Genomic DNA, 22,814 nt, shown 5'->3' on the forward strand with positions numbered 1-22,814 from the left:
TACTTGATGAAAGAAACTGACTTAGCCTCATAGACTTTTTGAATGCATAGCACTGGTATTATTAGGTAGAGATAGACATAAATAGCTAAATGTAAATTGCCCTAACATTTTATTTGCAAATGTCATTAATTCTGAAAATGAAGGGAGCACATATAAACACGTGGTGATGAAATATTGCATTACTTTTCCACATTACTTGATGCATAATAATCAGGATTTTCAGGGTTCCTTTTTCTTGCTGCTCAGTTCCCGTAGTATTGAGTAAATTTTGAAAATGCAAAGAATCTTCTGAATGTCCTTTCAGTCATTATTGTTGTAATGTCTTCATACTTGGCCCTTTGTACACCAAACTTAATGATCTCTAGTTGAACTATGAGAGGTTTATGCAGTGATGCAATATGAGAGAAGTGTTAACTTATTCTTGGAAAGCTAGCTAATATATATAACCTTTAGTCTGGTTATTTTCTCAGAATGCTGAAAAAGGTTAAAACCATACCCTTTCTGATTATCTTCTTAGGCAGGAAACTAGCAGTGGGAAGAAGTGAAGGAAGAAACTCTTCCTTTCAGAGTAGTTCTTCAGCAAGAAATCTTCATGCAGCAGAGAAGCCAGAAAATTTTGGAGAGAAGAAATCTCTCTCTATGAATTTGAATAGTGACAAAACTGCACTGAAAAGCAAATATTTTTGATTCTGTAAGATTCCAAATTGCTCTAAATGGAAAGTTTCCTCAGAGAGTATTCATGAAAAGAATAAAAATTCTATATTTGGGCACTGGAAAAATTGCCGTGAAAAGACTACCTCAGTTAACTGCCCTTTGAGATGCCGAAAGCACATCAAAAATGCAAGGTGTAAATACTGCCTGACCTGCTTATAGATGCATAAATTTTCTACTGAAAACTTAAATTTGATGTGAAATTATTCTGCTGTGCATGCAGAAGAGATGTCATTTGAACCTCTGTGCGCTTCTGTACAGGAAAGCTGTTCTGGGAATTGCATGCCTTTGCATCTGTAACACACTGACAGTCTTGAATTAGTTGGAAAATCAAGTAGAGGCTGTTGGTTTCAGTAATGGCTGTACCATATTTCCACTGTATAGGAAACTGAGTTCCATTCCCTTCCCAGTCAGCAGATTTCATTGGCCCCGTTGGTGCAAATGCTGCTGCACAGCAAAATTGCACTGCCCAGAAGAAAGCAAGAAATAAGTTGCAGAAACTGTCCAGTTGGTTAAGGCTGCCTACAATGACAGCACGTGGGTGAGTTGCTGTGTCACTGGTTTCCAAACTTCATTGAGTTTTCCTCCTGTGCACAACAAACAGTGAATGTGCATGGGTGAGGCTATCACCTGTCTCTGACCATGCTCTCATAGAGTATGGCTGATGCAGCCAGGTTTTATTGTACCACCTTTCTCTTCTGCCTTTGGTGAAGACAGAAATAATACTTTGTGAACCCTACTCTGGAGAACCGGGTCTTAACACTACTACCCCATTGGTTCAAGGCTGTGATGTTAAGTAGCACTGCTAGGACCTTATCTGTTGTGTACACTCAGATGCAGAGATATTTGCCTGAGTCTTGATTTGAATCACTCAGATATATTGTGTGTGCTCTACAGCCCCTCATTTTGGGAGCTCAGAGCAGAAGCCTTTACATAAGCTCTTTATTTTCCCTTTGTCTGAGATAGGCAATTTTCCTTAGAGGACTGTTTCCACTCACTCTAACATCCCTTTTGCTATCAAGCTGGCATATAAAATACCAAGATAAAAAGCATACAGTGGAAAGAATGGCCATAATGAGTCACACTAAAGATCCACCCAACCTAGTATCCTGTCTCAGTTAATACGTCATTAAATCTTGGGGCTTTAATTGAAACAATTTGGTGGAGCTGGGAGATAGCCAAAGGTTTGCTCCTGCCACCCTATGCATCACCAGAGTTACAAAGCCTGGGGTTGGTTGCTGGGCTCTGTCCTTTTAAAGTGGAAAAAGTAAACAACTATGAGGATGCCTTGAAAAATATAGTAACATATGTGCTACTTCTCCACTAATATTCTCTCAGGCTGCCACCCTTTACTTGAGCTGGATGCAACATCTGTGTATTTATTTAGTAACCCTGTATGAATTTTTCCTACATCAACTTCCATATGTTAAAAATGGTTTGGTATAACTGAGAAGTGGGAAAGCAGTTCTCTGTATTTTCCTGGTTATGTTGGGTAAAACCACAAACGAATCACTAGGGAAAATTTGGAAAAAGACAGAGGTCAAAAGTTTTATTTAAAATATTAATTCCTGGATTGTGTGGTGTTTCTGTAAGTTTCACATACACTTTTATTGTCTGTTCAATAGCTGCTGTGTTGACAAGATACAGCAGCTTGGTCTCTGGAGTTGTTGGTCTGGCATCTCTTTTGACTGTTAAAAGTGCAGTGCTATAATATTATTTTCTTTCTAGTAAACTGAACATTGGAATCCTCATTATCTGGTTGCTTAAGCTCTGGTTTTATCCTTTTGATTTTGTTTTCTGTTAATAGGTCCATTTTGGCCTACTAAACATTTATTTTGGTTTATACTTAAAACCTTGTCATGGAAAAGGCTGCAAGAGACTTTAGAATGATCAGTTGTACAAACTACCAACAAACCAAATAATCTGTAAATTGTCTACCTCTACTATGGTAATATTTTTTAATGTATTACAAGCCTAATACTTATGCACAATTTCATAGTTTAAAATAGATCCTTTTTCAAATAGCTGGAATAAAAACCTGCCATTTAATCTGTTTGAATGAAGGTGATATCCCAGTATTTCTGTAGCAGAACTGGAAAAGTTTTGGATCTAATGTCCTATCCTATAGACTCCAAGATGTGTCTTATTTCTTACCCATTCTGACACAGGGTAATATGAATAACAAAATATGGCTCTACCTTGCAATTATCTGTAATCTGAAGGAGAGATTTAATAACAGAATAATTATGGTCTTGCTTTATTAACTTTGGGGAATTACATTAGGTGGGAGTAGAATTTCCTAGAAGTTGACTGCTCTGCAGTGAAATGAATTTACCCTGAAAATTGCATTTTACATTGAAGGATGAAATGAGAGAATACAAAAGAGATTCAGTACACTTTCTTTCACAGTCTTGAAATTAATGGATCTCTAATACAGTACACCAAAAATGTATCTTTTACCAGTATGATACCTTTTTTTTCATTAAACATAATGAATAAATCTTTCTTAGTTAAATTAGTCAAATAATAGTTTAATGGCAATATGGGAGTTAAACTGCATGTTTGCTTGACATGGGGTTATATTTCATAAACCATGAAAGCAAAGGAGACATAAACAGAGGAAAAAAAATCAAAAGTTGAAGATATATGTAATCTTGTATGTTGCAATACACTCTCTGCAGGGCTTGGCTTTGCTGGGGAAGGGCTGGGGCTTGCTGAGACCCTGACTGCTGGTGTCAGTCTCAGTCCTGGGGTAGAGGAGTGGGAACTGTCCCAGACTCCCTGAAGCGGCTAGGGGTGGGGCTGAGACGGAAGTAGCACCTCCCCACCAGTAATACATAAACACTTGCCATATTTTGGATCTTTTGGTAGTGTCTTTTGATAATGGCTACAGAGTGGGATAGTGGGATAGTGTTTGGACAAGTGTGACTAGGAACGTAACCTACTTGTGAATGTTCCTAGCAGGAGAAGTGCATAAACACACCTTGGTGAAAACTGAGCTTCCGTAGAAAGACTGGTGAATGTTGTTGAGTTTAGAATCTCAGTTTTGGGCTTACATGACTGACACTTTTTGAGTCAATGGTTCATTGAAGAGTGGCCACATCTGGTCTTACAGATTTGATTCAGAGATATTCCTCAGACACAGTTTTTAAACTGCAGAAGCTTGGATTTTTTTTGGTGATACAATAACACTGTACTTTCTTTTCATTTTTCCCCATTTAGTTTTGTATCAAGACTTTGAGAATAAAATACACATGGCACAGATTGTAACATTTTTTCAGATGCTGTTAGTTCTGCTACTTCATGATTATATCTCAGCTGAAGATGGCGAAACAAGAGCAAGTAAGTCTTAATTTTTGCATTTCAGATAAGTGCAACTTCAAAGCATGCCTCAAATTTTTCATATCCATTTTGGTGTTCACATGTACCCTTCTGTTGATGGTGATTTTATTCCAATACAATTTTCCTGGCGAAAATCCAATAATATAAAAATAAAATAAAAATAGCATAAATATTTTATTTCTTTATTAGGAGGGGAATGCCTTTATTTGTGTCTTGGAAATGCCCAAGGTGGCAGATGGAACTGTTAAGCTCCAGTCTTGATTTAAAATTGAGTCTTGAGTATTTGTATTTTCATTGCTTCAGAAGTCATGTTCTGAATAGCTTAGTGTTATGTGAGAAACTAAATAAGGAAGAATAAGGGTTCTGTGAGAGGAAGCTAAATCCAGTTAGCATTTCTCCAGCAGATTGTGGTCACTTGCTTTCAAGGAAGGTGAAATCTTGTCTTGATCATCTTGACACTTCTTGATCAGAAGTGTCCATAGGCAGATTTCAGGGTAATGCAAAGCTCTCCTTCCTGTGGTGGAGTTGCAGACTTTCAGAAAACAAAAGGACAGTAAGCCTCATGGCCTCATGTGCCGTGAGATCAAAATAATCCCTCCTGCTTTTGGCCATGTCCTTGGCACCTCATGTGTCAGTTATCAGAACCTCTTTCACAGTCAATGGAAGGTGATTCCCTCCTTTAGAAAGTTACACCCTCCATCTGAGAATGGGCATGTGGCATGGAAGGACTTTGCTATGAAAATGCTTGTGTCTGTCCATGGCCTGTAGTTGGCAACTTAGTCTAAAAACTAAGTTCATGACTGCAGGTAGGAGAGCTGAATCCATGCCTAAGTCATCATTACAGGCAGTTACAGGTAGTAAATGCTTATGTGATTCCATATTCTGGAGGTTGAGCTCATTCACTGAATACTTTTCATCTGTGAAAATCAGAATATGCTACCAACAACATTCAATTGAGACTCAGGATTTTATAATTCTAGTTCTATAAATGCCATGTAGCAGTGTCCAAAGTCAATTAAAAGGTATTTGTAAAAGGATTCTGGAGTGTTCCGGCTATAGTCTTCCTCTGCAGCGTGCTTGGTTTGCTAACAAAAAGGAGTTTTTATGTTCATCATCTCTGCAGATAAGATATGAAAAGACCCAATATATACTCCTCTCTGTTTATTGAATAGAATGCATTTGCCAGCTAAGGAACTGAATTCCAGAATTTTTCATAGTTGTTTCTGGAGCTAGTGTAAAAACCAGAAAATGGTGTGGCTTTCAGGTCCCAAGTTGGATCTGTGTAGCTTACACAATCTTACACAAATTTGCCCTGATGAACTCTGCTATTTTTTTTCAGCTGGAATGCATATGTCAGTATAGATCCTAATATAAACACTAATTGATAAGAAAAACATTTACTGTGGAAGAAGAAAGCAAAAGTGTTCCTTAAAATATTTGCTTGATTTTTTTTTTTCAGGTTGCCGAACTGCTCCGGCAGATTTAGTTTTTATCTTGGACGGCTCTTACAGTGTTGGCCCAGAAAACTTTGAAATAATCAAAAGTTGGCTTGTCAATATTACAAGAAATTTTGACATAGGGCCAAAGTTTATTCAAGTTGGAGTTGTCCAGTACAGTGATTATCCTGTACTTGAAATTCCCCTCGGAGCTCATGAATCCACTGAGAACCTCATCAGGGAAATGGAGTCCATACACTATCTGGGAGGAAATACAAGAACAGGAAGAGCTATTCAGTTTGCCTTTGACCATCTTTTTGCAAAATCTTCACGATTTTTAACAAAAATAGCAGTGGTTCTCACTGATGGAAAGTCCCAAGATGAAGTCAAAGATGTAGCAGCAGAAGCAAGGAAAAATAAGATCACTTTGTTTGCAATTGGTGTTGGCTCAGAAATTGAGGAGAATGAACTTAAAGCTATTGCCAATAAACCTTCATCAACTTATGTATTTTATGTTGAAGACTATATTGCAATATCAAGAATTAAAGAAGTTATAAAACAGAAGCTTTGTGAAGGTGAGTATAAAATATTTTAGGTGTGCAAAATGTAGTTCTGCACATATATTTTTTAATTTTACAAGCAGAATGCATGATTAATGTAAACTAAGGGACTTGATGTTCTTTATGATGATCTTCTTTTTTGGAAATTCCTCCCAAAATGTTATTTTCTCTGTCAAGCAGAGAGGTATATTTGGGAAAGTTAGGATGGTTTAACACAGTATGTGTTTAATTTCAATATGTATTCTGTTACCCTAAGTCCAAATTTTTTTCATTAATAACGTTTAAAAACACTAAAATATTTGAGCAATTCTCATAGTGCAAGAATATAGAGTTTACTTTACTGATTTCCTAGTTGCAACTGATATTCACGCACAATCCAGCATTTCTTCTAGGGAGGTGAGAGGACATCCTGGCATTACAACAAGAGTTCTTCTGAATACAAACTTCTAGATGTATTGAAAAACCCAGAATAAAGAGTCCTGGCAAAAGTCATAGACTCGTGGGGTGGTTTGGATTATAGGGGACCTTAAAGATCACCTGGTTCCAACTCCCCTGCCATGGGCAGGGACACCTTTCAGTAGATCAGGTTGCTTTGAGCCCCATCCAACCTGGCCTTGAACACTTCCAGGAATGAGGCATCCATAATTCCTCTCGGCAGCCTGTTCCAATGCATTAACACCCTGACTGTAAAGAATTTCTCTCTAATATCTGATCCAAACCTACAATCCTTCAGTTTAAAGCCATTCCCTCTTGTCCTGTCACTACTTTTCACGCCCTTGTGAAAAGTCGCTCTCCGGGTGTCTTGTAAGGCTCCTCTAGGTACTGGAAGGCTGCCCTAAGATGTCCCCACACCCTTTTCTTCTCCTGGCTGAACAACCCCAACTTTCTTAGCCTTTTTCCACAGGAGAGAGGCTCCAGCCTTCTCATTAACTTTGTGGCTTCCTCTGGACTTCCTCCAGCAGGTCCACATCCTTCTTGTGTTGTGGCCTCAGAGCTGGACACAGCACTCCAGGTAGGAGCACATGAGAATGGAATAGATGTCTGGAGTTGTAGCAAGCAGTTATGATTCTTAGAAGAATTTTATAGAAGAGTTAGCCAAGACCAACATTGTAAAGTGACTCTTTTAACAGCATTACTGCATTGAGTTTTCTGAAATTTTGTAAAATAATTATTTTTTATGTATAAAAAAGATAGCAAATTGCTCCTAAAATGTATCATTCAGACTCTAGTGTGTCAGTGGTATTTTGTACATGTTTAATTATCAAGAATTGATGCAAGTCATATTTTGGTTTTATCATATTTCTGTACTTAGTAAGAGTGAAAAATAGATTTTGTTTGCTCTCACTTTGAGTATAAACTTCATTGAAAAAATATGGTGATACTTTTGTTGAGGATATTAGTGTTTATTTCTTGCTACATTAAATGAACATCTAGTAATTCCTTTTGGCTGATGTAGTAAGGTGGTCAGTCCAAAAATTAAATCAGCTAAGTGGAGCGAAATTCTTTAATAGAACTTCATGCAGGGAGAAATTCCCCTAAATAAACACAATATTTTCTTTGACTAAAGTTTTAGAAATGCCATTATATTTAATCAAGATGGATTCTCAGCTTTCAGCATCAAGGTAACTAGTATCCTTTAAAATTCATCCATCATATTTCACATGATTTACAGCAGTAATCTGTGAATGCTGACTATTTATACAAAGTGTACTTACTCTTTCACTTGAAGTGAGCTTTTGCTTCGTTTCCCTTACATTGTGCACTTCCCTTGTGGTAGCATTTTTAGATGCTTCTCTTGCAGAGCAATCAAAGCCACTTGGCAGCTTCATTTCTAACCACAATGTCTTTACCAGGTGAACTCCAAGAATGATAATCTGGAATTTTTATAGCTAAGTTGGGCATTATTTTATTTATTTATTTACTGATTATCATGTTGTTAAGATTGACTTTGACTGAGGGAGAGTGTTCTTGGCTCTCTCTCCACGAGAGCCAAGAAGCAATGGTCTGGCTGTGATCAACCACATGAAACTGCCTGAAAATCTTGCAACTGTCTCTTCATGGTCTTTTGTAAATGTCTAAAAAAATGCTAGCTTTTGCTCTATGGAGTTTTAAAATCCATTCTGAAGTAAAAATGCAAACAAAAAGGCCACAAGGGCAGTATTTCCTTTCTGGACAATGAAGACTGAGGTTTGGTGTTTCTTGGAGCAAGTATTGCTCTTAGGAACGGGCTTGCAGGTGGTGTCTAGTGTGCCTTTTGGAGACTAGTGTTTGTTTTAGAGTACATCAGGGGAATAAAGACTTCATGAGCCTGTCAGCCAGAACTGAATGAAATATTTAACAAATATTTAATATTTATTATTTATTCTGAAAGTCAAATGTTCCTGTACTATCAATATCCTAAAGCAAAAAAAAAAAAAAAAACCAAAAGAAAAAAAAATTGTGTCTCAGGAATGCATTTAGAAAGCAAACCCAGTGCAGAACTTCGAAGTTTGTCTGGAGGATGCAGAGAAAAGTTGCTTTGTCCCAGTTACTAGGATTTAACATCATAAAGTTATTTCATGCTTTAGGAAGGATGAAAAGGAAGGAAGGAAAATAAGCTTCTGAAAACTATGTAAAAACACTAAAAGGCAACAAGATTTCAGAGAAGGCTAGGGAGTTGAAGTCCCTGGTACTATGGTCTGGAAATACAACCCCATTTCCTGTGGAAGACAGCTCTTAATTTTGCCACTGATTTCTGTATGCTGTATAAAGTCTCAATTAGTTATCAAAATAGTCCTACCCCAAGATTATCCAGAAGAACCAGAAAAGATCTACCTGACTGGGAATTTTTCACGTAATTTACCAATGTGCCACTGAAAAGAAAAAATAGTTTCCTAATGTGTAATTTTACATATGCTTAATTTGGTTGATTGGTATTGGTTTGGAACAGTTATTTTGGCCCTGATCCATAATAATGGCCCTCTTATATAAAGTATTCCTTTTTCTGCCTTTAGTTTTTTATTTTACACCAAATTTTTAATATTCTAGCTGATAGGAGACCCTGTACTTGTCAGTGTATACACGTGATTATCTGTAATCCCTTGTTAATTGTGATGTGACCATTATCCAGCTTTGCTCTAAATGAGTTTAGAAAATAGTTCCATGATAACAATGCACACTTGAAGAAATAATAATCTGAAAAAAAATACTATTACTCTTACTTAATAACATAAGTATGTTGACTTAAATCTGTGTTTTGAGAAGAATGAGAGGGAATGTTTGGTTGGGCTTTGTATTTTCATTTCTTTGAAAGCATTCAGGATGTAGACATTTTAATTTCCAAAATGTGTGCAGAGTTCTTGCAACTCTTTCTTGTAGAACAGATGGATAATTTATTTTTAATTTGGAAATCAGGTGTCATTTTGCTGTGGAGAGGAAAAGAAAACTAAGGGGAGTTTATGTGGGTCCTTGCTGCTGCCCAAGTAACTGTGACAATCCCCATGACTGTCCCTTCCCACAACAGACAGGTTGTGCAGAAAATTAGCAGAATTTTCTTGGGGCATATATATCCTGCCTTCCCTACCAGAATGGGGGAGCTTCTGACTGCCCTGGGGTTGCCTAAAAAAGGGAAGTCATGCAGTGTTGCTCATACTGTGAAAAGAAGCCAGTCTAGACCTTTGAGCTGATAATTCCCTGGCACAAAGACAGGAGTTCTTCAGCCCATGGCTGGTCCAGATGGAGATAGGAGAACTCTCCACCCCTTCAATAGAATGTATTCGTAACCTCTTCCCTGTCTATGAACTGCTGCTTTTCTGAAGAAACAGTGGGAAATAAATAATGATATTTGAACAGTTTAGCATAACTTTAATAAAACAAAATCTTTCTTTTTTATTGATTTGTTACCCTAATGTTTGTTTTAGTATGAAGTTTCACTGTCCTATTTATTTTTCTTTTTTTTTTTGTTTGAGAAAACTTAGGTTGTCACAGAAAATATATTGCATACTCTATTTTTCCATTGAGAATAACTTCAAGCAGATTTCAGTGTAACAGACAAAACAGCTCAGAGTCCATTTTGAGTTAAATAAAATGAAAATAAAAGTCAGAAATAATTTTAACCTTTTCCATTTTCAAACTGATTTTATAGTTGGGAAGGATGCTGAATTCAAATTGTTAGTGCATTTTGGAAATTAATATCTATAATTTTTTATAATTTTGGAACCATGCAATTTTAGAGATGAAATTCAATATCTTTATTAGCCAGATACTGTAATACTCTTTAACTACAATTAGTGACAATTCAAAATAGTATGTGAATGTAATTGCAGTAAACGATGGCATCTTAATATTCTTGCTTTAAGTTCCTGAGGATCCTGCAAACCACTTTTCTCATGTTGTACTTAACTGACAGTTCTCAGTTTTATTTTTATTTCTTAAAAGGCTGATTAAAAAATTAGTTGGGTAGGAGGCTACTCTTCCTGGAAATCTAAAGTCATATTTTGGACTGTCCTTGCATTTATTACTTTTCAGAATCTGTTTGTCCAACAAGAATTCCAGTGGCAGCTCGAGATGAAAAAGGATTTGACATTCTTGTAGGATTAGGTGTGAGGAAAAAAGTTAAAAAGAGAATTCAAATATCAACCACTAATGCAAAAGCTTATGAAGTAACCGCACGTGTTGACCTCTCAGAATTAACAAGGTATTGAATTTTAAAAATATGCTTCTATATTCAATAAGATTTTTTTATTTCTTTAAATGAGAAAGGCTTATTTTCAGATTTATATGAATTTTCAAGTACTGTCTTGTTTTTTCTACCCTTTTCCCTTATTTAGGAATGTGTTTCCAGAAGGTCTCCCTCCATCCTATGTGTTTGTTTCCACTCAAAGATTTAAAGTAAAAAAGACATGGGATTTGTGGAGAATCCTGAGTCTAGATAAGAGACCACAGATAGCAGTCACTGTTAACGGAGAAGAGAAAACATTATCATTCACTACAACAAGTTTAATAAATGGCACACAAGTTATTACATTTGCTGCACCTCATGTAAAGGTAAGGAGTATGTCACTATCATGCTGGAATACTTCTTCAAGTACACATTATTGCACTATTCCCCTCTTTGAGCAAACCAGTTTTATTGTTTTCTAGTACAATCTGAAGGTTATCTTTCAGTCTTTCTTCAGTAGTTTTCAGTGGAGTATTCCACTCTTGTAAGAAAGATTGTCTTAGCTGCAGATGAGACAGATGAGTGGAGATTGAATGACCCAATTCTTGCTTTTATAGCAGGAATATCTGCACCACGTAGGTTGCCCTTCCTGCTACAGGGAGTATTATTTAAGTGAACAGAGAGGGCTATTTCAGCAAAGACTGGGAAAGATTTGCTGCTGGAGCACTTCATGGCCAAGTGGGTTCAGCTTTTCTGGGAAGTGGAGGCCTGCATTCAAATCCCTACTCCAAATCAGGCTGAAGGAATTTTAAATATAAATCCTCAGTGAAGGAAGGACTCCTATCCAAGGAATAGGTCTTAACTATGAAGCTTTTTCTAGGTAGAGGCATTTTATTCTTCTGTTACTGGATGGAGAATTTTTTTTTGCTTTTTTTCCCCAAATTTCCTCTACCTTTTAATAATTATTAGTAGGTGAAATAATTTTTTATTATTTTAAGAAGTTGTGTTAAACTTGATTTACTGGAAACTATTAGAAAATTCAGTTTCAAGTCAATACTCTGTTTGTTTTTATCTATATCTTGGAGCTGCAAAAGCAAATCAATCTTAATCATGCAGTCCCAAGTATCCATGAACTTCACCATGATAACACAACTTTGGTGTTTTGTTTGGTTTTTTTTCTCCATGCTTGCCTTGCTATTATGGGGAACAATAATTTCATGGCTTTTTTAGATCTGTGTGTCTCTAAACACAGTATAAATATCAATACACTCTTAATGAACATTTTTCTTTAGTAAACTTTTATGATAATTTATCACCTACCAATTTTTTTTCACCATAATTGATAATCTGAAGTGTTTGAGACATTATACCAGTGCTGATAAATAGGCTTCTGGCTGCATATTTTTAACAAATACAGGCTTGAACTTGTTCACGGTCATAGACTAAAAAAAAAAAAAATCTATGTGAGTTATAAAATAATTCTGAAATAGGGATTGATTATTACCAATTGTCATATTTTCTATTACAATATTATTTGGCAATACTTTATTTGACTCTATAGTTTAGAATTATTTGTATGTGAAACCTGCAGCCTTGATCATCTCAACCATTAACAGCAGGTTGATTGTTGAAATGCAGTTTTATTGCTATTTAAATTGAAGGCATTTTGTTTTAAACAATGCTGTTTTCTTCATTTTTCTTAGACTTTGTTTGATGAAGGCTGGCATCAGATTCGTCTATTAGTAACAGAAGACTTTGTAACTTTGTATATAGATGGCCAAGAAATTGAAACAAAGCCATTACATCCTGTTTTAGGTATTTACATCAGTGGCCTAACCCAAATAGGAAAGTATTCTGGAAAGGAGGAAACGGTACAGGTAGGCATATGCTAAAACTACAATAATTCAGTACTTCTCTTGTAGGTTAACGTTGCATTGGAGGCTTCTGTTTTCTTTAGCTTACTCTTCTAACTTAGACTAGACTGAAATTTAGTATGCAAAATTTAATACTTAAGAGAGAATAAAAATGGTCAGGGGGACTTAGCACAAATGATCTATCCTATGTCATGGATGCTTAACTGGTCTCACTGATTCCAAGTACAAAATCAATGCAATGTGGTTGCCTGAATTTGGGAAACACTGTCTCAAAGTAAGGAATTTCCTCTGCTTGACATTTGCACATGATGTCCTTCCATCAGTGTATGTATGGGTGATGCTGGTAAAAGAGGAAAATTTTGGTTAAGTTTCTTTCTCCTTGCTTTGCAGTCACAATAGTTTATGCTAGAAAAACTGACAGTGGTTTCATTTTGTTTTGGAATGTAGCAACAAAGCAGAATGGCAAAAGCTTTTATTTATCTAATGCCAGTGTTTTTATTAAATGCTTTCTTAAGATTTATACTGTATACTAAACACTAAGCATTAAGGATGCCTTCAGATGCTTCACCAGAATTTACTAATCCTACATCTAATATGAGCTGGTCTGTGTAGAAGCATCTTCCAAGGTCTGCTAGGGTAAAAAGAAAGAGATTGGGCTTGCCTGTGTTATTAACTTGTTTCCTCAATGACATTGGCATCCAGTATAGTTCATGCTGCATGACTTTGGATCAGTTCCCAGGGAATATGGATGGTGATTTCTGTTATTTAAAAAAAATTCTTATACTGATTATTTTTATTTAAATAATTCTGTTACAGTATGTTTAATTGGTTGTGCATATAAATCATTGTGAGTAGCCTAAAAATATTTCTGTATATTTAATTGATTTTTAACTGTAGTGAATGGACAGACCTCTAAAGGGTCTTTTATGTTTTGAATTACAGTTTGATATACAAAAACTGCGAATCTACTGTGACCCAGAGCAAAATAATCGAGAAACAGTCTGTGAGATCCCAGGATTTGTGAGTATGATAGATGAACTTTTGAGGACTACTTGGCATTTTTTTACAAATCACTGTTTAAAGCTGACTTAATGAATTTTTAAAATAGATTAAACTACCTTGATTCAGCTGGTGCAAACACATGCTGTTATGGACCTTCTTTGTTTCCACCTTAATTTTCTCACAATTTTTTACAAGTTGTTTTAGTTAAGGTATTTAATGGTGCCTTTTTTATATATATGAGTATAGAAGAATCTCAGAATCCTCTCTTAAAATTTCAGATTTTCAGCATTATAGAATAATGAAACTTCTAGGTTTTTCAGTGTAAAATTCTTTAAATATGACTTTTGAACTTTTCTGACATACTCCTTGCTACTTGTCAGGTCATTTAATCTGTGAAGTTTTGGTACATAATCAGCAAACCTTCATTTCTAAATCACCTTCTCCTGTTAAAAATATCTATGCTGAGGTCTGTGATAAATATCCCATTATCTGAAATGTTGCTGTGATTTCAAGAAGTACGTTAAGTACAAGACAGAAATAAAATTATTATGATTCATGTACACAATTTGCAAGTTTATGGGGACCCTTTGGCCCTCTCTTGGTCCTCTTACGGTTAATTATGCACTGCAATATAAGACATACACAAACAGATTTGGAAATCAGTCATGACTGACAGAGCCAGATTTAAGCATTCAGTTCCCATCTCAAAGCATAAGCAAGAGACTGATTTAAACATGCAGATTCCAAATAATCTCCTTTGCTTGGTGGCTGAAACAAACTGAGCTAAAGATTATCAGCTGCCAGTGTCCTACTATGTAGACCCACATTCCTCATTTCCTCATGTTGTGATTAGATTTAGTGTCATTTGGCTGGTTTGACAATAGAACCATTGAATCTCCAGCATCCAGATTTTCTTTTTTTGTCAGACTGGCATGTGTTGCCAGCTAGTCTGTTTTTCTTCTTTTTCTTTGGGACCAGTCTAATGCATCCTGGGTCTAATGCATCCTTATCAGGGCTTTTCCAGCTTTCAATCAAGCAGCAAGTAGGTGAATGGATTGTTAGCTGTTTTGAACTCTGACTCTGTGTGTCAACAACTAACAGGTGCAGGAATACTTTTGTAAAACTAGTTTTAAATCTTGAAGAAAATAAAATATTTATTTAACTATTATGTAACTGCAGCACATATCTTTTTGCTGTTTAAAAATTAAAAGTAGGACATGAAAAGGAATCAAATGAAAAATATTTTGTATAAAGAAAGCAAACACTAAAAAGTCTTTAATAGCTTATATTCTCTGCAATTTATCAAGGAGTTGAAGCCAAAAGATTGGTTTTTGCAATTTTAGTTTCACTGTCTGTTTTTGTAAATTAAGTTTGAACTTTGTCCATGAAATTCAGGACACCTTCAGAAAATAAAAATGTTGGATGATCTTCAAGGAGGAATATGTGGTTTGTGGTTGTATTCTGTCAGAGTGTGGTTGTGTCAAAGTTCCTGAAATAAGCAGAGGCTTTATGTACTAATTACAGACCAAATTAATTCCCTTTCCCAGAGATACCTAGCTGCATAGTAATTCTAAGCTCCGTCTATGGTCAGTGGAAAATGAAAACTTTCTCTAGGGTTTGCTCAAGCTGAAAATTGAATACAGAGGAAGCTTTCTGAGTCCACAGAATGTGTGTGAAATCTGCAGTGACTATGTGCATTAGAATAGTCCTGTGGACAGTGTGGCTAATGGTGGCTACTAAACTATTAAGACAGAAAATTTCATGGTTGCTCTGCTGAAGTATTTTGGGTTGGATTGTTCTGTGGTGTGGCAGATGCTGGACCAAAAATCAATTGATAGCAGAGTCTAATGCAGTCACAGGAAAGCAAGAAAAAGCCAGCCTTGCCTCTGTGCTGCTCTGTGTTTTCCCAGATGCTGCTTTCAGGCAGAAAGCAGAGATTTCAGAAATACTTTGGTACATTCTCTGACATGAATGTACAAGCAGAGCATATTTTTGATGAGAAGTTACTTCTGGTAAAAGGTTTGAACCAAATCTAAACATTTAGTGTGTAAATACTGACGTGGTTTGGTATTAAGTCTGTCATTATCTTTTAAAAATTGCTACTGATAAACTCCCATTGACAAACCCTTAAAAACAGTTAACTAAATTAATTTCATATGCATTGATAGCAGCTGCACATAAGCCTCAGAAAGTCTAAAAACTTGAATTATAATTTCTTGACAGTTACAGCTCAGGAGTTATGATTGGTTTTGATAGTCTTTCCGAATGAATGGATTTTCTTTTTAGAAATATTGCTGTACTCTTAAACTGTGTTTCTTCTTGTTTCAGAATGGAGAGGTAGGCTCAATCCTAAACTACTCAAACTCATTTTAAGGTAGTATTTGAGTTTTTATAAGCTTCTTAATATTCTAGGTAATGTGCATTTTGTTTTCAAAAGGGGCAGAGATATGCCAAGCTTAAGAGTGCTGGACTTCCCTGTCTTGAATTCTAGTCAGTAGACAAATTAAAAATAATTTTTCTGAAAAAACACATGTTTATTAGAATTACTGATGTTCTCCCCCAGTTCAATTCAATTGCTGCTATTTGCAGGGGGGTGGGGGATATGCACAGGGGATAATGCAGCGGTTACCTGCATTGTGCTTATGGGAACTCCCTGAACAGGAGCTTATCTGAACACTTGATATGACAACTTCCCTAACCTTACCTGGAACTCCCAACTTGTACCATTGCAAAGGAAACATGGGTTTGTGCTTTGGTCAATCATCGGACCCCAGGAAAGAATTCCAGTCAAGAAACATCTTAAAAGGTGTCATTATTCTAGAAAATATGGGTAAAATGCTATGGAAAGTTTTAGATAATAATAAAAAAAAATCTTTTCATTTTAGCTTGGATTCTTAAATTTTTGCATTTCCATAGGTCTAAGAAACCCTTGCTGAGTTGATGGGTGAAAAAGAATTTATTTGATCTAACTTCAACATATAGATTTAGTAGAGATATACCTAGAATAGATTTAATTTAGTAGCTCTCCCCTTGCCTGCCTGAGTAAAGCACTGGGGTTTCATGTGGGGCTTAATGGTAAGAAGTAAATATCACAAAAAATAAAATCATTTTAGAGGGTTATGTGAACTGCCAAGGTTTAGTGTTTAGTGCTGCAGGGAGCATGGTTTGGAGGAGGTCACCTAATGGTCTTTGCAGGATGGGCACTCTTGGGACCAGGACTAGTGACCTCTAGGAGTCAGTGGTAGCAACTGTGTCCTGCCTCCCCTCAAGTAGTTTCATAGTTGGAGCACGTGCCTTGGACATAGGAGACTTGGAGTTTATCTTCTTTTCAGGGTCACTGAACAGCATAGCATGCCAGTGGTTGGGATCATTATGCTATACATATTATATATTACATAATTTTACACATTTTTAAATTAATTTGTTATATTTGAGAATTGGTCACACTTTAAAATTATGAATATAGATTAGCTTGGAGAAGCGGCTTTCATGTTGCAAGATTTAAAATTTTCAAAATATTTGTGAAAAAACAGTTACAGGTGTCAGCCCAATACCAGTACTTACTTTTTAAATTTTTATTCTGGATAAAATGATTATGTGCATGAAAAGTAGTTGGAGGTTAATATTCAGATAAGCAGAAATTCTAGCTGAACAAGGGGGTGAATGCCAAGACCTAAGTAAAAGGCAGCCTAAGGAAGGTCAGCTTCACCTGGTGCTCCAGTGTGTTTGTTGGCTGCCTTTGGCCTATGTGCTGATGGCTGTTTTCACTCTTGGTAGTGCATGAATGGTCCCAGTGACGTAGGCTCAACACCCGCCCCTTGCATATGCCCACCAGGAAAGCAAGGACCTCCAGGCCCCAAAGTAAGTCTCTGTTCTGTCTTGTTGAGTGTATATGACCTGTCTTTCCCTGCTACTCTTCAGCAAATGATGTTGCACTGTTAATTGTTTGAGGATGAAATGGTTTTCTAACTAAATCTTTAAATGGAGAGAGGGGTTTCTTCCATCTTTGTAAAAGAATGAACTAGATGTTTACTGGGAGAGCTGCACATTAGCTGTGCTGATGACCTCCTTTCTGTGTTGATGAGGAATCATCATTATTATTATTGATCATCATTATTGTTTCGTGTAATAGAATTTCTGTGGTCTTTTACCTTTTTTATTTTCTTTTGAAAAAAAAAAGAGGGAGAGAGAATGAAGTATTTATAATTTTAAAAGAATTGAAAAACCACTTCCTGTGAAGTATGAAGGAATACGAAATTTCACAACTCAGATGGCCTATATCTATTGCTTATGTGCAATTTTTCAACTACAATGCACTGTAATATTTGTTTGGGGAGAATTGAATAATACAGGTGACAAGGTGGTGCCTAACACAAAAGGCTGCAGAAAGTGAAAAGGAAGCCAATTTATGGTTAAATAAGTTGTCTCAATTATAATATATATTTGTTAATGTTTGCATACTGGACTCTAGAACCATATGCATTTAAACTTTATTTTCTGTTTGTGATATTAATGGAGTACAATAAATTGAATTAAATGAAAGGGATTTCAAAGTACAAGTAACTGATGTTTTAAGCTTTTCAAGTTAAGAGCAAAAAAGTTCACAGTTAAATGGTATATTTGCAAGCAAATTTATTTTTGCTCAAATCCCAAACCTGGACTTCTTAATTTGGACAACAATAATTCTGGGTAGCTTATTACTAATTTAGCAAATGATCACTGTTATGCTTTTCAAAAAAGATATTGTTTTATATTATCTTCCACTTAGTTCAGCATTACACTTCTGTGCTTTATATGTGAAATGATGTTTTTTCACAGTCACATTGAAAGCTACTTTCCTGTTTCCCTTCTAATGTCCTCCCTATTTATAACAATTCTGCAGTTGAAAGTGACCCACAGGTCTGTTGATGTTTCAGGCTGAAGAAATAAGTACCTGCTTAAAACCCCTGCAGAAGTAAAATGGTTTAGAGGTCAAGTGTTACTGGTTTTTGCTGAGGTCAAATCAAAGCTGTTAGTAAAACAAATAGTCAATGCTCTAGGAAGATATATTGAGTAGGGTGTTAAGTTCCTGCTTTTTCTCCATAAACATGAAGCCTTGGCAAGGAAGTTTTATTTTAATCTCACGGTAACAGTGATTATCAAAATAATTGCAAAGGACTTTTAAGAGGAAATCTAAAAAATATCTTTTTTGACAGCAATTGGTGTGTGGAGAGGAGTTTATTATTTTGCAGGTTTTAATCCTGGCTCTTGCCTTTTTAGTGTTTTTATTCTTAATTCTTCTAAATGTTAAGAATTCTTCTAAAGAATTTTTCTAATTCTTAGGAATTAGGCTCAGTTAAAGCAAGTGAGAGATTTCTTCAGATAAAGAACTACCTAATTAATGAAGTTTTATTAAAGATTGTTTCATCTGTTTTATAATAAGTGCTTTTACTTCTGTTCATTAAAGGGCTAAAAAACTAGACAGCTTTTAAGTTGATGACTCAAACTTGTGCTGTAACCAAGTGTGGATTCACTTGTCCAAATACTGCACAAGAAGTTGGGGAGAAGTTGGGGAGAATTCCCCCCCCCCCCAAACCAGTTCTTTTTCACTGTGGGAATTGCTCCTCAATGGTAGGTCTCTGGACTTGTGGAGACTGTTGTGTGGAATGTGGTAGGGCTAAGGTTTCTTTGTGCTCATTTGAAAATACTCTTACAATTTTATTTATTTGGTGTGTTCACACATTGCTTCTCCCTAGGGTGACCCTGGGCAGCCTGGGAATCATGGTTATCCTGGTCTGCCTGGTCCAGATGGTAAGCCTGTGAGTACTAAAAACTTAGTCATATATTGTAAATGTAAAACTAACAGGAGAAAAAACATGGAACACTGATACCACATTTTTCAAATTTAGATCATTTGTTGCCATTCTCTGAAACTGAATGTCATTTAACTCTATGTAACTGTTGTATGAATATGTCAATCATATTATTTCTGTTTCAAGGTAAAATGCTGTAAATATTAGAGTTGGGTACTGTTGTAAAGCAGAGAACAGGCTATGAGTGCCTCTGTTGGTCTTTGCATTTCTGTGCAGCAGTTATGTTACTATCTTCAGTCTTTACTCCTTAAGAATTTGCTCACTAGAAAGCACTTTGGGTTGCCTGAAATCCTATCTATTTTTTTGAAGGCTTGCTCCTTGGTTGATAGAATTTCTTTGTAGGCTACCTCAAGTAGACCATCAAAATACGTAGATATGCATGTAAAATTTTTTTAAAAATTGATCGTTTTTAGTTCCAAACTAGTTCATTTAACTGTGATGATTCCATTTGTAAGCAGAGTTAGTTTAACAGGAAGAAAAGAGATGCTAAAACCAAAAAATGTAATCGTTTCTAAAAATTGAAATTTTCCCTCTTTTAAAATATGGGACTTGTTATATTGAAACCTGAGCGTGCTAAATTTGATGGTACAGATGAGCGGTCCATACATGAATTTTTCATCAGTCCCACAAGAAAATATACTCATTTTACCTGTGGTATAAAATGTTTTTATACTTTTGCTCTTAAAGAGCTTTTGATAGCTATTAAATTCAGGGTTTTTTTGAACCAGAGTTAGAGACACAATCTGAATTGAAACAATCAGTGCTTTAAAATACTGCATTTTGATTTTAGACAATCCTGAAAATACAGGTTTTAAAGTATTCTAAGATGGGGAAGTCTATTTAATCAGAACAACTTTTCAATTGATATTTGGTGGTGCTTAAGCTTATGAAGAGGAGTTCTGGTCTCTTATAAAAGACAAGTATACAAACTTTCTGAACATGGAGTTGCATGGGGGAAGGTGTCCATCACTTCTGACCAGGCTGATTTCTGGAAATAGATTTGCAGTATTGATAGCAAAGCTGCCTTTAAACATAGCAAAGCTGCCTTTAATCCAGCTAAGTCTGATATTTTGAAAAGTAAAGGGGTATCATTTAAGCTTTAATGAAGGCAGAATGGACTGGATATTGGTAGGGATATGTCAGTTTCTCTTCTCTCTTTTAACAAATAGATTAAGACTTCATTTCTGAAGCATCCAGTAAGGTACAACCATATTGTTTTAGAAACAATTTGTTATGACTCTTTCATACTTTAATAAAAAGATTTCCACTTCAAGGCTGTTTATCCTCCCGTAAGCACTAGAATTTGTAACAGCATGAATAATGAAGGCGAAAAACATTGATACTGTAGACCTACTGTAGCTTTGTAATCTGGCAGTTCAGGCTTACTTTTTCCTGCAAATAAGTCATAATGTGCATAGATGGGCATTCTCTGAACATAAAAAAGATTACCAGAGTATCTCAGAATGAGAATCAAAAAGCTCCAGTACAGGAGAAATTGTATCACTTTGCTGAAGAACTTACATTATTTTAAGTGCTTGCAGCTAAATCCTATAGCTTTATTAACTGAAGAATGTTTCTGAACTATCAGTTGTAGTTTTTGCACTTGTTCTTTGTAAGGACATAATTGCAAACCAATTAGATCATCTGCACCTTTGGCCAGTACATTATTTTTCCTTACAGTAGATTTTTGGGTGCATTCCAGGCAACCTTTTAGCTGTGAAAGGTGAGAGACCCTTTAGAAGCACTGTGCAGGAAAACAGATTCCTCTCTCTGTCTTTTTCTTTCTATTTTACTTTTGTATTTGCTAATACGACTAGCATGTTTTCTGTGCTGTCAGTGATTTTTCTTGTTTAGGGAAACTTTGCTCATCTGAATCTTTTTAGTTTTATGTCTCAGTGACCTCTGAGAAACAAGCTTTTAATTCAGACAGCACCATAGGCTTACAGGTAGTTGTGTAGTCAGATCTGTTTAATCAAATGGCTTTTGCATGAAAAGTTCTTCCTGCAAAGTCAGTCTTTTCTGTTCCCAAACAGATTTTTATGTTCTTCTCTAAAGTCTTTCCTGTTGGCCTATCTGTTATTAATTTTCTTGGAACACTATAGCTGGTCAACAAAATGTTTCTTCCTCTGAGAAGGGTTTTAGGCAGGCATTTATATTACTATATGAAACTGATTTTAGAGTAAAACATCTAATAAAATTTAGTTTGTTGTTTGTGGGCCAGCTAATACTTTATATTAGTTTTAGTCCAGAAAAATTAAAAACAATTCCTAATATCTTAAATCTTACCAGAACATAATTATCTACCTTGTGTTATCCAGTAAATTTGTTTACTCTAATGTCTGGGGAAGTGAACATAAACATGACTTCATTTCAGACATTTCTTAAATGTTATTTTTATTAGTTTTGGTTAGAGAATCTTTGTTTTTTCCCCTTTAATTGCCACCTCTGTTTATATTCTGATACATACAGGAAAGATCAATTAAAGGAACTAAAAAAGCCTGAAAGTGAGAAGCATAAGTAATGAAAATACATTTTTTCAATAAAAAATGTAATTTAGAAATGGAAGTTGTTAAACTGTCTAGTCAAGAAAAAAACACTGATAAATAAGAGCAAGGATAAAACCAATATTTGAATCTCAAATGGAACTCATTTTCATGAACAGTATTAATCAGAAAGAAGTAGTTGGAGTGATTGCTGGCCCTGGAAGCACAGCCTAACTGTGTGGTCACAAAGCCATTTTTTATTCCAAAGGATGCTTTGTATGTACTGGGGAAAAACTCAGTTTAAGGGGAAAAATAAATTATCAGAATCTATGCAGTGATCACTTGTGGTTAATAGAGGTGATAGGTTATCAGTCTGCTGACAGAAATTTAAAAAATCCACCCATTTGTCAATTTTGAACTATGAACCATGTAGCTGGCAAATTTGGACAATTGTCGAGCATCCCATCTAGTTTCACTCATGAAAGTTTGGAACAATTTGCCTTGTCTTTGCAGTATGTACAATAAAATAAAATAAGAAATGTGAAAAAATAAACAGTTTACAGAAAAAACCTGGTGAGACCAACTTTACTGGTACAAGCAGATATGGAGTTCATAAGGTATCAAAAGCCTCACATAATGAGTAATTTCTGATCATTGCAATATATGTTTTAAAAGGTTATAGAACATTATTACAGCTGTATTACCTAGAGTTTAATATTTGGTGACCAATGGAAGGCCAAATCTTTTATGATGTACTTACTATAAGAGCAGTGATGAGCTATTTCAACAATACTTTTGGAATAAAAATGGGTAATAGTTTCACATACACATAGAATTCCCTGTGCTACTGGATGGCTTGCCTGGGATTTAAGTTCTAAACTCTGCAGCTACTTTTTTAGAAAACTTTCATAGATA

At 35.6% G+C, this 22,814-nt stretch overlaps 1 protein-coding gene across 3 annotated transcripts in view; it reads left to right on the forward strand.

Annotated features, from left to right (window-relative positions):
- The window catches only part of COL21A1 (collagen type XXI alpha 1 chain), an 89,654-nt gene that overhangs the window by 18,849 nt on the left and 47,991 nt on the right, over positions 1–22,814 (forward strand). For 2 of the 3 annotated variants that reach the window (XM_059842706.1, XM_059842707.1), the window contains exons 2-7: positions 3,934–4,053; positions 5,513–6,064; positions 10,556–10,724; positions 10,858–11,074; positions 12,392–12,565; positions 13,505–13,582. In XM_059842706.1, the coding sequence (XP_059698689.1) occupies positions 3,966–4,053; positions 5,513–6,064; positions 10,556–10,724; positions 10,858–11,074; positions 12,392–12,565; positions 13,505–13,582 (1,278 nt within the window). In that variant the 5' untranslated portion in view covers positions 3,934–3,965. Of the gene's footprint in view, positions 1–3,933; positions 4,054–5,512; positions 6,065–10,555; positions 10,725–10,857; positions 11,075–12,391; positions 12,566–13,504; positions 13,583–15,892; positions 15,902–17,341; positions 17,426–19,299; positions 19,363–22,814 lie in introns of all 3 variants that reach the window. The other variant, XM_059842708.1, reaches the window with a different exon arrangement.

Source organism: Haemorhous mexicanus, chromosome 3, assembly GCF_027477595.1.
Source record: "Haemorhous mexicanus isolate bHaeMex1 chromosome 3, bHaeMex1.pri, whole genome shotgun sequence".
Lineage (NCBI taxonomy): Eukaryota > Metazoa > Chordata > Aves > Passeriformes > Fringillidae > Haemorhous > Haemorhous mexicanus.